The 13,846-nt window shown below is 39.2% G+C and overlaps 1 protein-coding gene across 4 annotated transcripts in view; it reads left to right on the top strand.

The window, feature by feature from the left end:
* LRCH1 (leucine rich repeats and calponin homology domain containing 1) overlaps window positions 1-13,846 on the top strand; it is a 252,422-nt gene that overhangs the window by 100,752 nt on the left and 137,824 nt on the right. For all 4 annotated transcript variants that reach the window (XM_074960903.1, XM_074960887.1, XM_074960896.1 and 1 more), the window contains exon 2: window positions 12,512-12,656. In XM_074960903.1, the coding sequence (XP_074817004.1) occupies window positions 12,544-12,656 (113 nt within the window). In that variant the 5' untranslated portion in view covers window positions 12,512-12,543. The remainder of the gene's footprint in view (window positions 1-12,511; window positions 12,657-13,846) is intronic.

Genomic DNA, 13,846 nt, shown 5'->3' with positions numbered 1-13,846 from the left:
GCTCCAAACCATCTTGCACTCATTCCTCTTGAGGGGGGAAGATAATGTGTAACATGGCAATATCTATGCTGTAGATTTCTTGCAGGCGTATTTCTCTCCACCCAGCCAACCAGATTTGTGTAGTAGTTCTTTTGGGCAGTGGGGCTTCCACGAGCTCCAAGGGAATGGGAATATACCATATAGCCACTCCCTCAGTACCTTCAGTGGCATCAGGGGCTTTTATGACCCCCCCCATTCTTTTTTTTGTTACCCTTCACTTCACAGAAGGAGGGAGCAATAGGGCCTTAGTGATTTATGTTCAAACCAAATGCTTCCATTTGCTTAAATATTTGGCCTTTATCAAGGTGTCATAGGACATCATGTTATCCATAATATTATTATTGCTGCATGCTTTGAATATTGGGTGTAGTGTATTGCCTGAGAGGAAGTGTAGAATATACATCTGTTGTGCTTGCTTTGGCAATTCTTATTGGGGGTTACAGGGCAGTATGCAGTAGAAAAGCAGCATGTTTAGCAGTTTTTAAAGTTTGATGAAATAAAGAAGTATGGCACATGAGGTGGGTTATAAGGTCAGGAAATGGGAGTGTGTAAAACAGTATATCAAGGTGTTGGTAAAACATAAATAAAGCTTTAGAATGTGCCAGTTGCCTTAAATAGCTAGATTTTGATAGCTCAGTATTTGCAAATACCTAGGGAATACCTCAATAGTGAATTAAAGTTCTCTAAGTTATATTATCTAAGGCAATATTGGAAAACTTTTCAGCGTGGCCACTGTACAGCAAAACTTTCTATAGGATTGTTATCTTAACAGAATTCAGTATATTAATTTGCTGCGATAATAGTTATAAATGGAGGTGATTTGCATCAGATTTTGAAAATCATTGTATGAAATAATAGGTTCACAAAATGAGTTCTGTGTAGTTGAGTTTGACTTTGCATATGTTTTTAGCCCTTCTTCTGCCCTATCCCTCACTTCTTTAAAAGCAAGTTGCATTGTTATATATTAATAAATGCTGGTGTAACATACTACTCTAGTGTGTGAGATCAGGACTCCCTCTAGTGGCTGGCTCCAGTGACTGATTATGCAGTGTGCACTTCTCAGAGCTCACTTTTTTTTAAATTTTTTCTCACATGGAAGAGGCCTGTGGTTTTGATGGTGATGATTCTGGGTTAGATCCCTGCTGGTCACTGTTGTGGTTTGTTACATTGGTGAGTGGTAAATTAGGGTTGTCAATATAAAGCTGAGCTTCACTGGGAAATTACTATTAAACTGTCCGAATATCACTGGTTAACTTAATCACTCACTCTCGCCATCCACATGACAGGATGTTGGATGGCAGCAGATGGAACAAGGAGGAGTGAAAGAGCTCATTTTCTATTTCCAGGGCCAGGGAGAGAGTGTACTGAGTTGTTAACATGCTAGTTCACAACATTATTGGGGGAGGGATGCAAAAATTAGGTCTGTGAAACGATTAAAAAACGAATTGTGATTAATTGTGAGATTAAGCCACAATTTATTGCAGTTTTAATCGCACTGTTATCAGTAGAATACCATTTATTTCAATATTTTGGAATGTTTTCTTCATTTTAAAAAATTGATTTCAATTATAACACAGAATGCGAAGTGTACAGTGCTCACTTTATATTTATTTTTATTACAAATATTTGCATTTGTGTGTGTGTCAGGGAGACGTGTGTGTGTCGTGGGGTGAGGGAGGGGCGGGGGGAATGTGTATGCTTTGGGGGAGCACTGTCTCTTTAAGCAGAGCACTCAGGACCCTGAATGTTTTTCAGCCATTGGCAGATGCTGTCTGCAGCACTCACTCCTGAGCCAGCAGCAGACAGGCTCCCGCTGTTCCCCCAACCCCAGCTCAGCAGTGACCGGGTACATGAGAGGAGGACACCCCAATATCAGTCCCTTTGCCCCTGCTCTGCGCAGCAGACAGGAGGCAGGCTTCTGGTCTGGAGCAGCTTGCCCAAAGGTGGCTCCATGGGGGAGGAGGCGGGAGCAGCAGTGGAGCAGGTTAGTGGGAGGAGGCACATCCCTGCCCCGGAGGTACGCAGCAACGCGCCCCCTGAGCACGGTGCCCTGGGCGGCAGCCCCCCTCACCCTCCTCTAAGGCCAGCCCTGTCCAGTGGGGAGGGGAGAGTGCAGACAGTAGGGGAGCCGGGCACCTCTCTGCCCCCAGAAGGTGTTTAACCAGCTCTCCCAAATTGCCTGCAGTCTCTTCTCCCTGGCTGTCTCCTGCTTGTTGCCACAGCCAATGCCTCCCTCCCCACCCAGCCGCCGCCATGTCCCATCTCCAAAGGTGTGCGATTAATTCTTGTTTAAAAAAAAAAAAGCATTAATTTGTTTTGAGTTAATCACATAGGTTAACTGCGATTAATTGACAGGCCCAGCAAAAATAATGTATTCTTTCTTCTGAAATTTGCTCCATCAATGGTATGGTTTTACATTAACTGTGACAGTGAGGCTAATATTTTCAAAGTTAATTCTTATATTAACTGTAATATGGGGAGTGACCACAATACAAAACAGTGATCTTTAGGAAGTGTGCATGAACTAACAGAGTTACTACATAGTCTGATTTATGTGACCCTGTCCAAACTCTTGTTATGACATGTCTAAAATTTACATAGCTAGGTCTGTGGGATGTTCACCCTGTCTAATTATTCTGCAAGCCACCTTCATGTATTTGAGCACAGTACGAACAATACATTACAGTGTTGTCAATCAGTATTTGTACCTTGGTGGGCATACGGGATTACACTAGTGATGGTTACCTTACAGAGATCAATCATGGGGGCCCAAGAGTTGTCAATGTGCCCTTTTAAAAATAAATAAATTTCTTTTGGGGGTCTGTATTAGTAACCTTAGCTTCAACATTACATTTTTTTCTCATATGAAATCAGAAGTATATTTTAAAACTCTTACCACCAAGCCTGCCGGAATGCAGCCCTTTCTATACATCTTATTCTCTTGGTCCTTCAGTATTTGTTATAATAATGTCTATCAAACAATGTTTTCTTTAGTTGACTCAAATGGAAGTCATTCTTCGCACTTTTTCATGACCATGATGACATCACTGGAAGTGCCATGATTGCTAGTTGCCATTCGTCCTGTAGGACACTGTGGAGATGTAGTTAACTCCCTGACTCTAAGGGCAGGTCTACACTACAGTAGGGATCGACGCTCTGAGTTTGATCCACTGGCGGTCAATTTAGCGGTAAAGACCCACCAAATCGACTGCAGATCGCTCTCCATTCGATCCCTGTACTCTACTCCCGACGAGAAGAGTAAGGTACGTCGACAGGAGATTTTCTCCCACCAACCCCTCGCGGTGTAGACCCTGCGATAATTCGACGTAAGGTATGTAGACTCCAGCTACGTTATTCACGTAGCTGGAGTTGCGTAGCATAGGTCAACTTACCGTGGTAGTGTAGACATAGCCTTACAGAGACAGAAAATAGTTGCAGAGACTGAGGCTATGGCTACACCAGAGCTTGCAGCTGCGCAGCTGTGAGCTGTCTAGTGTAGCCCCTCTAAGCAGATAGGGGAGAGCTCTTCCATCGACTTAATTAATCCACCCCCAGTGACCGACATAGCACTGTCCACACTGGCGCTTAGGTTGGTGTAACTTATGTCTCTCAGGGAGGTGGCTTATTCACACCCCTGAGCAACATAAGTTATACCTGCATAAGTGGTAGTGTATACATAGCCTGAGACAAAACATAAAGCCGCATTAGATTACAGCAGCATCAATACTAAGTTTACTTCTACAATTATATTACTTGTTAAATATGCTATCCAAACCTCCTGCCTTTCTGCCATCAATGAAAACTCACAAGCCTGATCTTTAGGTTATATAGCTTGCCTTAAGAGTTATGCCATGCTAATATTTTCCTAAAGAATGTGTAACATTTTTTTGTTGGAGGAGGATAACATTCACTACAGTTTGGAAAGAAAATTTTATATGGGTATAGGATGGAATGAAGCAGCTTCTCCACACAAGACCGTCTCCTGGTAATGATTCAAAAAGGGAAAGTTATACTGGTAGTTGATCGCTTGCTTTCCTTATCAGGAAAAAGACGGATGGGATATGACAATTCATTACTTAATTGTTGTTGTTCTAACCTGTATAAACTGGTTTTTATTTCCTTCAGTATATCCTATGATTAATATGAAATATTGAGTCACTAATTTGTCTCTTTCGACAAACAAAAAATAATCGTATAGCAGCCCTTTGATAATCATACAGGAGAAATTTAATGTTAGAATTCTTAATGCAAGATTAACTCTTTTGACATACAGTTTTGTTTTGGCTCACTGTAATGGAAATGAAGTTTACATTGTATATAAGTTCTTTAGCAGCTACCTTGAATGTGGTTTTATCTAGTTTGGTTTATGGTTTATTTGTATTGCAGTTACACTCAAAAACCCCAATCAGGGTTAGTATTCCATTGCAAAATTGTGCAAACAAAGGTAGACACAGTCCCTGTCCTGAAGACCATTAATAATATAATTAATAATAATAATAATAATTTATTATTCATTTATTAAATTGTTACAGTAATACATGGTCCAAGAACACATTGTGCTAGACACTGTACAAGTACATCATAAAAAGGCCTCCAAGAATTTACCTTATTTTCTAATCTACATTAGCTATTTTTTTTTATTGTTGCTTACACATAGCCAAGGAAGTATATTTTAGGTACTATATTAGATTCTTGTCCAGTTTCCAGCTTAGATACTATTTCTCATTCAAGAACAGAATAATTGCAACAAAATTATGCTGACTGTTTCACGATAAAGATTCTATCTAGTGTTTTTCTAGTGTGACTTGCTTATTTTTTTGCATTTTTGTTACTTTATTTTGGAGATTTAGCAAACTGGCTTTTGGCAGGTGAAAGACTTTTTGAAGCCAGAAGCCATTTGAAAATCTCTTGGCATCAGCTACAATGAATTATTTGTGTACATCAATTAAAAAGCTTAAGAAGCTGCTTCATGATTATTATTTTTCTATTTTAAACCATTTTATATTTATGTACATATAGAAGTGGTGCGCTCAGGTGAACTCTACATGCATAGGTGCTGGGGGTGCTGCCGTGCCCCCTGGCTTGAAGTGGTTTCCATTATACATAGGGTTTACAGTTTGGTTCAATGGCTCTCAGCACCCCCACTATAAAAATTGTTTCAGCAACCCTGACAACATCTATGGTCTTGGTAACTATTAAATACACTTCTTTACTTTGGCAGCCATTGAATGAACCACAAATCATGGAACAATTTGTGTTTATTTTTCACCTTTTGACATCTTGTGCCCTGTAATCCTTGTAATATTCCAGTTGATTGCGCACAGCTGCCTCTCTCCCTCCCTCCCATTAGTGAAAGCTTGGATCCAGTAGCTTTCTTTTTATTTTCACCCACCTGGAGACTCATTCTTCTAGCTGCTTTCTGGACTTCCACCAGCTAAGCAGTGGGTCTTCAGATCACTGAGTGGGGGTGTTCTGAGAGCAGCGATATTTGGAACCAAGTGGGGCTTGGGAGTTGCAGACAGAGAAGAGGTTTGTGAACAGGTTCCTTATTTAATTTCTTATACAGAAAAGCTATTTTTGGAAATGCTTAGAGTATTTAAAATGTACACCTTAACATTTTAAACACATTTTTTGAAAAAGTTTTCTGAAGAGTTTGTCAACTGTGGCATGAACAAAAAGACAAGTGTGCTATAACATTTTTATTGAAATTTATTTGAGGTGCCATGCAAATTCACTTGAGGCTGAACCACTCATGGGTACTGGAATCCTCTATTTAAGCCAGAATCTTTTATTCCCATCCAAGAAAAACTCTATTAACAGACCACATCATCATGGAATCTACATTTATGGATTACCCAAAGGATATAATAATAAAATAAAAACTGGTAGCACAGTACCACTAAATATAAAAGTAATTAAGCACTTTGCAAGAGTTTCTACACAGCCACAGATATTAAAAACCTGTTCATTTGTTTATTGAGGTAGAGTGTTTAACTTGTGCATATTATTCCTGTGTTCTTCCCACCATCAGTTTTTAAGAGATGGGATTTTTTAATTTTCACACAGAAAATTTCTAAGGACAGGGAATGGAGGATTTGGTTTATTATTATATCAAACTGGAACATATATAACAGAGCAGCACTCCTTAAATATTGCATTGTGGTGTCACAGCGACCAGACAACTGGTCTGGTCAACTCTAAATTAGTGGACCCCTTAATCTAGTGACAAGACTCTCTGCATCCTGTACGTAGCCACAATTGGGGCTAAAAGGGACTTGTGTCCTGTAGGCAGGAGCTGTGACTGATGAATCAATGGACAGGTTTCTTTGTCCACATGCATAAGTTTGCGAAACTACTTTCATGTGACAGTTGCTTTTGCTTGTCTGTCTTGTGACTTGAACCTGGGTTCCAAGTCAAGAGTGCTGTCAGCAGGCCCAGCTGACAGCCGTAATATTTCCATCATTATTTCCTGTCAATGGATGCTCGGTTGAGGTAAACAACAATAAAAACCATGCACCTTAACAATTAAGCAAATGTACAACTACATGATGATGACCACCCAGCAGCATGAAATAATCATGGGCGGATGTGAAACATATTAGCTAATAAGTCCAAGGAATAAAAAAGTTCGTTTCACCTTTGCAGAAACATATCATCAACCTTCCCCAAAACCCTGCCTAGTTTTGTTTGTAGGCGTGCAACCCAAGAAGACAGAATGTTAGTAATTAAATACAACTGTCAGCTGAGCAGCACTCTTCATCTCAAGGGAAGGACTTTAGAATTTGTGCTGACAAGTTAAATTGCAACTGTCAACAGATATTTCCTGAAGAAGGCCTGTAGGTTTAATACACTTATTCTGTGCTTTCATCTTTTTAGTGTTTTTGTGTATACACTCGCATATGTGATTTAGTCCTTTCTTTGGTTTTGAGTTGTGGCCATGGGTCATTTAGGTGACAATAAAAGACATAAAAACACCAAAATGTTGTATGACCTTATCCTTCAGTTGTGATAACAGAAGGGTATAACAAATGTTTTCACTTCCTCTTTTGTATACATAATTCACCATATACCTAATTATCCCAAGTACAACAGGAAGGCTTTTGTTTAATTCTGTTGTCAGCTGTATTAGTATGAAGAGCATTTCTTAGATTAATCCTTGTTCTCAGAAACTTTAACATAGTTAAATCAATATAGAAAATAACATTAATCAAAAGGTTAATTTCACTTTTAAGACAAAGTCTGAAATGTGTGGTAAGAATTTATTAGCATTTACTAGAGTTACAATGTTTAGCTTTATGGACTAATGAAAATATATTGAAAGAAGGCAGTTACCCACTACATACTAACAAGTTAATTTCATAACCACCTTAGTGAAATCTAGGTTAATTTTCTTTATTGACTGTCATGATTGTTTTTTCAAAAATATTAGTTACAATTGAACAGCGTACATGATTCCGATGAAGTGAGCTGTAGCTCACGAAAGCTCATGCTCAAATAAATTGGTTAGTCTCTAAGGTGCCACAAGTCCTCCTTTTCTTTTTTCATGATTAAATAGCCTCAAATCATCTGTTAACTTGTCAACATCCAGGTCTTGCATGTCTAAAACTGATATAAATTAAGTGTGTATGAATTAAAATGAATTCTTAACACAGTGATGCTCAGACCACAGTGGTTCAGGAGCCAAATTAGGGATCAACATTACCCAAAAGAGCCACAGTAGTGTGAATTCATTGTTACATTTATGATAATACTATTCATATTTAAACGGTATGATGGGAAATATTTAGTTCATATATCTAGATAATTCTCACAGCAGATAAATTAAAAACTTGATAACTTAATTGGTTAATAACACAGTAAAAGCATCCTGATTGGTTGTTAATATTAAAACACTGTATGATTTAATTATGTGCTGCAAAGAGCCACAGGAGACATGTCAAAGAGCCACTTGTGGCTCATGAGCCACAGTCTGAGTATCACTGTCTTAACATATAATTAAACAGCCAGGGTAAAATGGTTGAGTCTAAAAATTTTAATTTACTTAGGTTGTTATAACTTTCTGTGGACTGTCCTCCAAATTTGAAATGTTTGGTTTTCCTACCTGTTGTCATGAAAGATGCTGATGAACAGATAAGGAAACCAGCAAAAGAGGGCTCTTTTGTTATAACTGTTTCACGTGCAAATCTGTGATACAGAGAATAGCGGATGGAGGGGGAGAATTTGTATTCATACTTTTCTAATAGTTCTTTGCCACTCTTAAAGCAGTTGTATGTTGTCGTCTTATAATACACAAGTCTTTTCAAAATAAAAAACAGTATTTCTTGCCTGTGAGATGTGTTTTTTCTTTTATTGGCACAAGGTGTGGATAATCACATTTCTAAATAGTGACAGAGCCTCAAATGACTTACACAGGCCATCCCAAGCCAGTACAAGTTGCAGTTTTATACCACACCACAATTTACCCCATTTTCTTTAGAAAGATTATTGTACAAATTTTGTTTTTCTTATTTTATACTTCCGTTGTTCCACTTTATCACTGTAGCTGTAAATTTGGTTTGCTCTAGTAACCATGAGTTACATGCTCTGATTCTGCGACATGACATTTGAAGAGTAGCTTATTATGCAAGTAATCCCATTGATTTTCATGGTTGCAAAAATAAAGAAGTTATGTAAAGGTTGTCATGACTACATAATGTAGGTAATCTAAATACATTTTAACAAATGCATTATTTGGTAGGTCTAAATTGTGGCAGGAATTTTCATTTTAACATATACTTTCATGGGTAGTTTCCTTATCAGTAAGAGAGGTTCTTCTGGCTAAATTATGTCCTCAGTGACGCTTGTTGTGCTGATACATTCCATGTATTAAAATGTTAATAGTATAATATTATGCATATCAGTGATTTAAGGCCTGAATTTGAGACATGTCAAGCTGCAAATTGTGTGAGCCTCTCACAAAGGAGTTTTTGGTCTTGTAGCAGCTAGGTAGGCAAGCTGACCATGAACGGCTGCTGAGTTTTGACAATTAACTTTTCTATTACATGATATGCTCAGTAATTCATAGTATATATATCCTTGTCTCCCCTGTATTCCATGATTCTGCAGTTACATAATTAGCCATGAAATTTACTCCTTGCTGCAGAATTGTTCATTAGAATGTCAGCTTTAATTAAAATAATATTTCTAGCTCTTATGGTTGTGGAGATCATCTTGAACATGTGGAGAGAGTGTAAACTGATGCTGTTACATCTCTTTGAAAGTGCAGTGGCTGAACTGCTACATTCATCTTACACAGAGGCTAGAAGACTCCACAATTCTGTGGCTGCAGGACTTGGCTATTTTCTAAGATCCACAATTCTCTTATTTGGAGCAGGAGTCAGTACTTGGTTTCAACCAGGCACCCAGCATTCTGCTAGCTGTCTCCCTGCCTGGCGAGGACATGCTTTCAGCTGTTTCTCGATCTCCAGCTTTTCTTACAAGAGTTAATTAGATTGCAATGCATGTTCCCTACACTGTTCACTGAGCTGGAGAGCACAGGGTCCGGGAGACAGATCTAGACTCCAGATTGGAGGCAAGAAGCCTAGGCTGACCAGGTAGGCTGGCTGGAGAAGAATGGAGCAACTGAGGCCTAAGGACAAGCTGATACAGGATGCAAGCTCCACTGTCCTTGGCACATGGAGGGAAGGAGATTTTGTGCTGGGCCACTGGGCCACTTGGACAACATTGTTGATGCAATTGTTTAGCACTTAGACCTATAAGTGGGAAAAAAATTAAAAACAGAAAATAAAGTATTACTCCTGGGGGAATTCTGCAGCACTGCACAATGCAGAATTTTGCACAAATTAACATTGTGCACACAGAATTTCCTTTTCCCCCACAGAAATGAGCTGCAGTGCTGCTAGATGCCACCTGTTGGACTTGGAAGAGCCCAGCTCTCACATAGAAGACACTGCTGGTGGGGGTGGAGGGCACTCTAGAGGGTTCCTGGCAGCTGCAGTTTCCAGCATGCCCTGAGGGAAGGAGAGAGTGGTGCAGAGGAAACTCCGTGCAAGCCTGGGACTGAGCATCAGGCTGTTTCTCCCTCTGGATGGGTGTCTGGGGCGGGACCTGCAGCTGGGCTCGGGAGGGGGAGGGGTATGGGTATCTGGGCCCCTGGCTGGGCTCTGGGAGGGGAAAGGGGGGAAAAAACAACTAGGTTTTAACTGACTTTTTTAACTCTGGGAATCATTAAGAATGGGATGGATAAGGGCAACTAAAATGGTTAGGGGTATGGAAAGGCTTCCGTATGAGGAGAGATTAATAAGACTGGGACTTTTCAGCTTGGAAAAGAGATGACTAAGGGGGGATATGATTGAGGTCTATAAAATCATGACTGGTGTGGAGAAAGTAAATAAGGAAGAGTTATTTACTCCTTCTCATAACACAAGAACTAGAGGTCAGAAAATGAAATTAATAGGCAGCAGGCTTAAAACAAATGAAAGGAAGTATTTTTTACACAATGCACAGTTAGTCTGTGGAACTCTTTTCCAGAGAACGTTGTGAAGGCCAAGACTATAACAGGGTTAAAAAAAGAACTAGGTAAGTTCATGGGGGATAGGTCCATCAATAGCTATTAGCCAGGATGGGCAGGGGTGGTATCCCTAGCTTCTGTTTGCCAGAAGCTGGGAATGGGTGATGGGACTTACCTGTTCTGTTCATTCCCTCTGGGGCACCTGGCATTGGCCACTGTCGGAAGACAGGATACTGGGCTAGATGGACCTTTGTATGGCCAATCTTATGTTCTACTCCGGGGGGGAATTTTTGTGTGTGTCTGTATTGTTACAGACACACTTGCTGACAGGTGTTTTGAAATAAATTACCAAATTAATTGAAACTGGTGTGATTATGTAGTGTTGTTTTGACAAAATTTGCTGAATTTCGCAGAATTTTTACTTTTTTGGCATAGAATGCCCCCAGGAGTAAAGAGTGTTGAAATTAAACCTAGGAACTGAATTTTCAGGGACCAGAAGAATGGGTTGGATAATCAAGTTTCATCTTCTTTAATTGTGAAGAAATAGCCTTACACAAAAGATAATCAGTATGTACTCTAAAAACGTGTTGACAAAATAAAATCAAAGTAAAATCTGGTACTTGGAAGACCTTTGTAGCAACTTGCTTCAGAAATAAGAACTACATTTCTTGAGGGGTTAAGCACAGTAGGTATTCAGCTGTGTAGGAGGGAGCATATTAGTCATACTGTTAGTACTTAAGCATGAATGCTCTGAAATATGAGCAGCTGCAGTCTTGATGCTGCTACATTTGTGTATCTCATTTTTTTGTGAGGTACCAGAATTTGAAGCATATGCTGTTAGCAAGATGTAGTAGAAAAAGTCTGTTTGTTCTAGTCAGGATGGTGAAGGTTTATCGCACTGTTCAGTGAAGAGTGATGTCATGTGAAGTGCCACTCCTTTTTGTTTAACTAATGTGGCTGCACACATGCATGTGTGACTCAGTACTTTATGAACTGGGTACCTGTCAAATTTGGACATAATTTTGTGTATTTAAAGACACTGACAGGTTTGATCAGAATTAAGCTACCTTTATTATTACATTTTTCCCACCAATGTGTTCTTTGTGTGTTCTTAAAACAAGAAACAAAACAAAAAACTACTAACCTAAAATATTTTGTTCTTCAAGTTAACAGCAAAGGAGTTGTATAGGTAATTGGCAATCCAGTTGGACTTCAAATAAATTAACTATAGTATTATTTTTATTAATAATTAGAATTGCAGTAAAACTATAGGTTCCTAGCCAGGATCTGGGTCTCACTATGGTATACGTTGTACACACGCATAGGAAGACAGTCTTTTCCCAGAAGAGTTTTAACATCGTTACCTGTTGTCAAATATGGCCTTTTGCCTGATGGATCAGACAGTCCTTCTGTATACTTATTGTACTGACTCTTCATTTGTTGTTCTTGAAAAAGTTATACATCAATCCCAGAAAACAAATGATCAAACTAACATTGACTGTGCCTTTAAGTAATATAATATTGGTGACTATTAAGGAATACATTTCTATAACTATTAGAAAGTGGATAGACTTGTTGATAACAGCTGCTAATCAGTATCTACACAGCTGGTATTAATCTTTGGATACATTCTGTTGCTATAAAGTGCAAATTTCAGAAGTTATGCTTTCAAACCTAATATGATGGTGGTTTTTCTTAACATCTTGAGTCCAGTGAATAATTATTTTAATTAAATTGAATAACAGGCAATTTAATATTTGATATTTCGTATTCAATATGTAACAGACTTCAATTTCAAGCTTCTAGGGGTTATTAATAATTTTGTTCTGAATTATGAAAAATATTGATAGTTCCCTCTTTTATGCCTGTGATTGCAATATTTATTTTAATAATGAAATATATCAGTTTAAAGTATATATTTTTGATGTTTCAAAAATGTGCTTTTTCTTTTTCTCTCCTCAGATCTGTCCAAGAATAGATTAACTGATGTTCCTATGGAGCTGTGCCATTTTGTGTCACTGGAAACACTAAATTTATACCACAATTGTATTAAAATTATTCCAGATGCCATAGTGAATTTACAAATGCTGACTTACTTAAATTTGAGGTAAGTTAACTTTACTGTTTTTTCTGTATGTTGTCACTTATGATTGCTCTTTTTCTCTCTCTGTTTTCCGTGCATCTCTTCGGAAACATCACCGGCTATGTTGCTCATTTTATTGGGTTCTATAAGGCAGAAGCCAATTGCCAGTAGGATTTTTCTGTCCTCTGTTAATTATGTATATGAATACATCATAGGCTAAAATAAAAATAAGCTCTTACAGAAGAGATGAAGAAGCATCGATTCTGCTTTGAATGATGGTCCCTACACATATTCCACATGTGGCTGTGCAGGTGCACCATGTGCCTGAGACCAGAAGCTTTTCTTAGCGGTGTCTATTGACCCGCACATATGTTGTGCGTCCACTCATGCTCCCAGCCGAGGATATAATAGGTAGTGCAGGTTGATGCCTCTCAAGTTCCCTCTTATTGCCACATAAGAATGGCCATACTGGGTCAGACCAAAGGTCCATCCAGACCAGCATCCTGTCTGCCAGCAGAGGCCAATTCCAGGTGCCCCAGAGGGAGTGAACCCAACAGGTAATGATCAAGTTTGTATGGATGACTACTGGCTGAGTTTTTTAGGTTAGATGAAATTAGACGAAGGTTTCTAACCATCAGAGGAGTGAAGTCTTGGAATAGCCTTCCAAAGGAAGCAGTGGGGGCAAAAGACCTTTCTGACTTAATAAGTTTATGGAGGAGATAACATGATTTTGACAATTAATTGACCTTTAACTATTCATGGTAAATAGGCCCAGTGGCCTGTGATGGGATGCTAGATGGGGTAGGATCTGAGTTACTACAGAGAATTCTTTCCTGGGTATCTGGCTGGTGAATCTTGCCCACATGCTCAGGGTTTAGCTGATGGCCATATTTGGGGTCGGGAAGGAATTTTCCTCCAGGGCAGATTGGAAGAGGCCCTGTAGGTATTTTGCCTTCCTCTGTAACATGGGGCCCGGGTCACTTGCTGGAGGATTCTCTGCTCCTTGAAGTCTTTAAACCACGATTTGAGGACTTCAATAGCTCAGACATAGATGAGAGGTTTTTCGCAGGAGTGGGTGGGTGAGATTCTGTGGCCTGCCTTGTGCAGGAGATCAGACTAGATGATCATAATGGTCCCTTCTGACCTTAATATCTGTGAATCTATTAGTGATCTCTCTCCTGCCATCCATCTCTGCCCTCTGACAGACAGAGGCT

This window comes from Natator depressus, chromosome 1 (assembly GCF_965152275.1).
Source record: "Natator depressus isolate rNatDep1 chromosome 1, rNatDep2.hap1, whole genome shotgun sequence".
In the NCBI taxonomy this organism is placed as follows: Eukaryota; Metazoa; Chordata; order Testudines; family Cheloniidae; genus Natator; species Natator depressus.
Note: the sequence above shows the minus strand (reverse complement) of the source record. Positions and strands in the feature narration are given on the sequence as shown.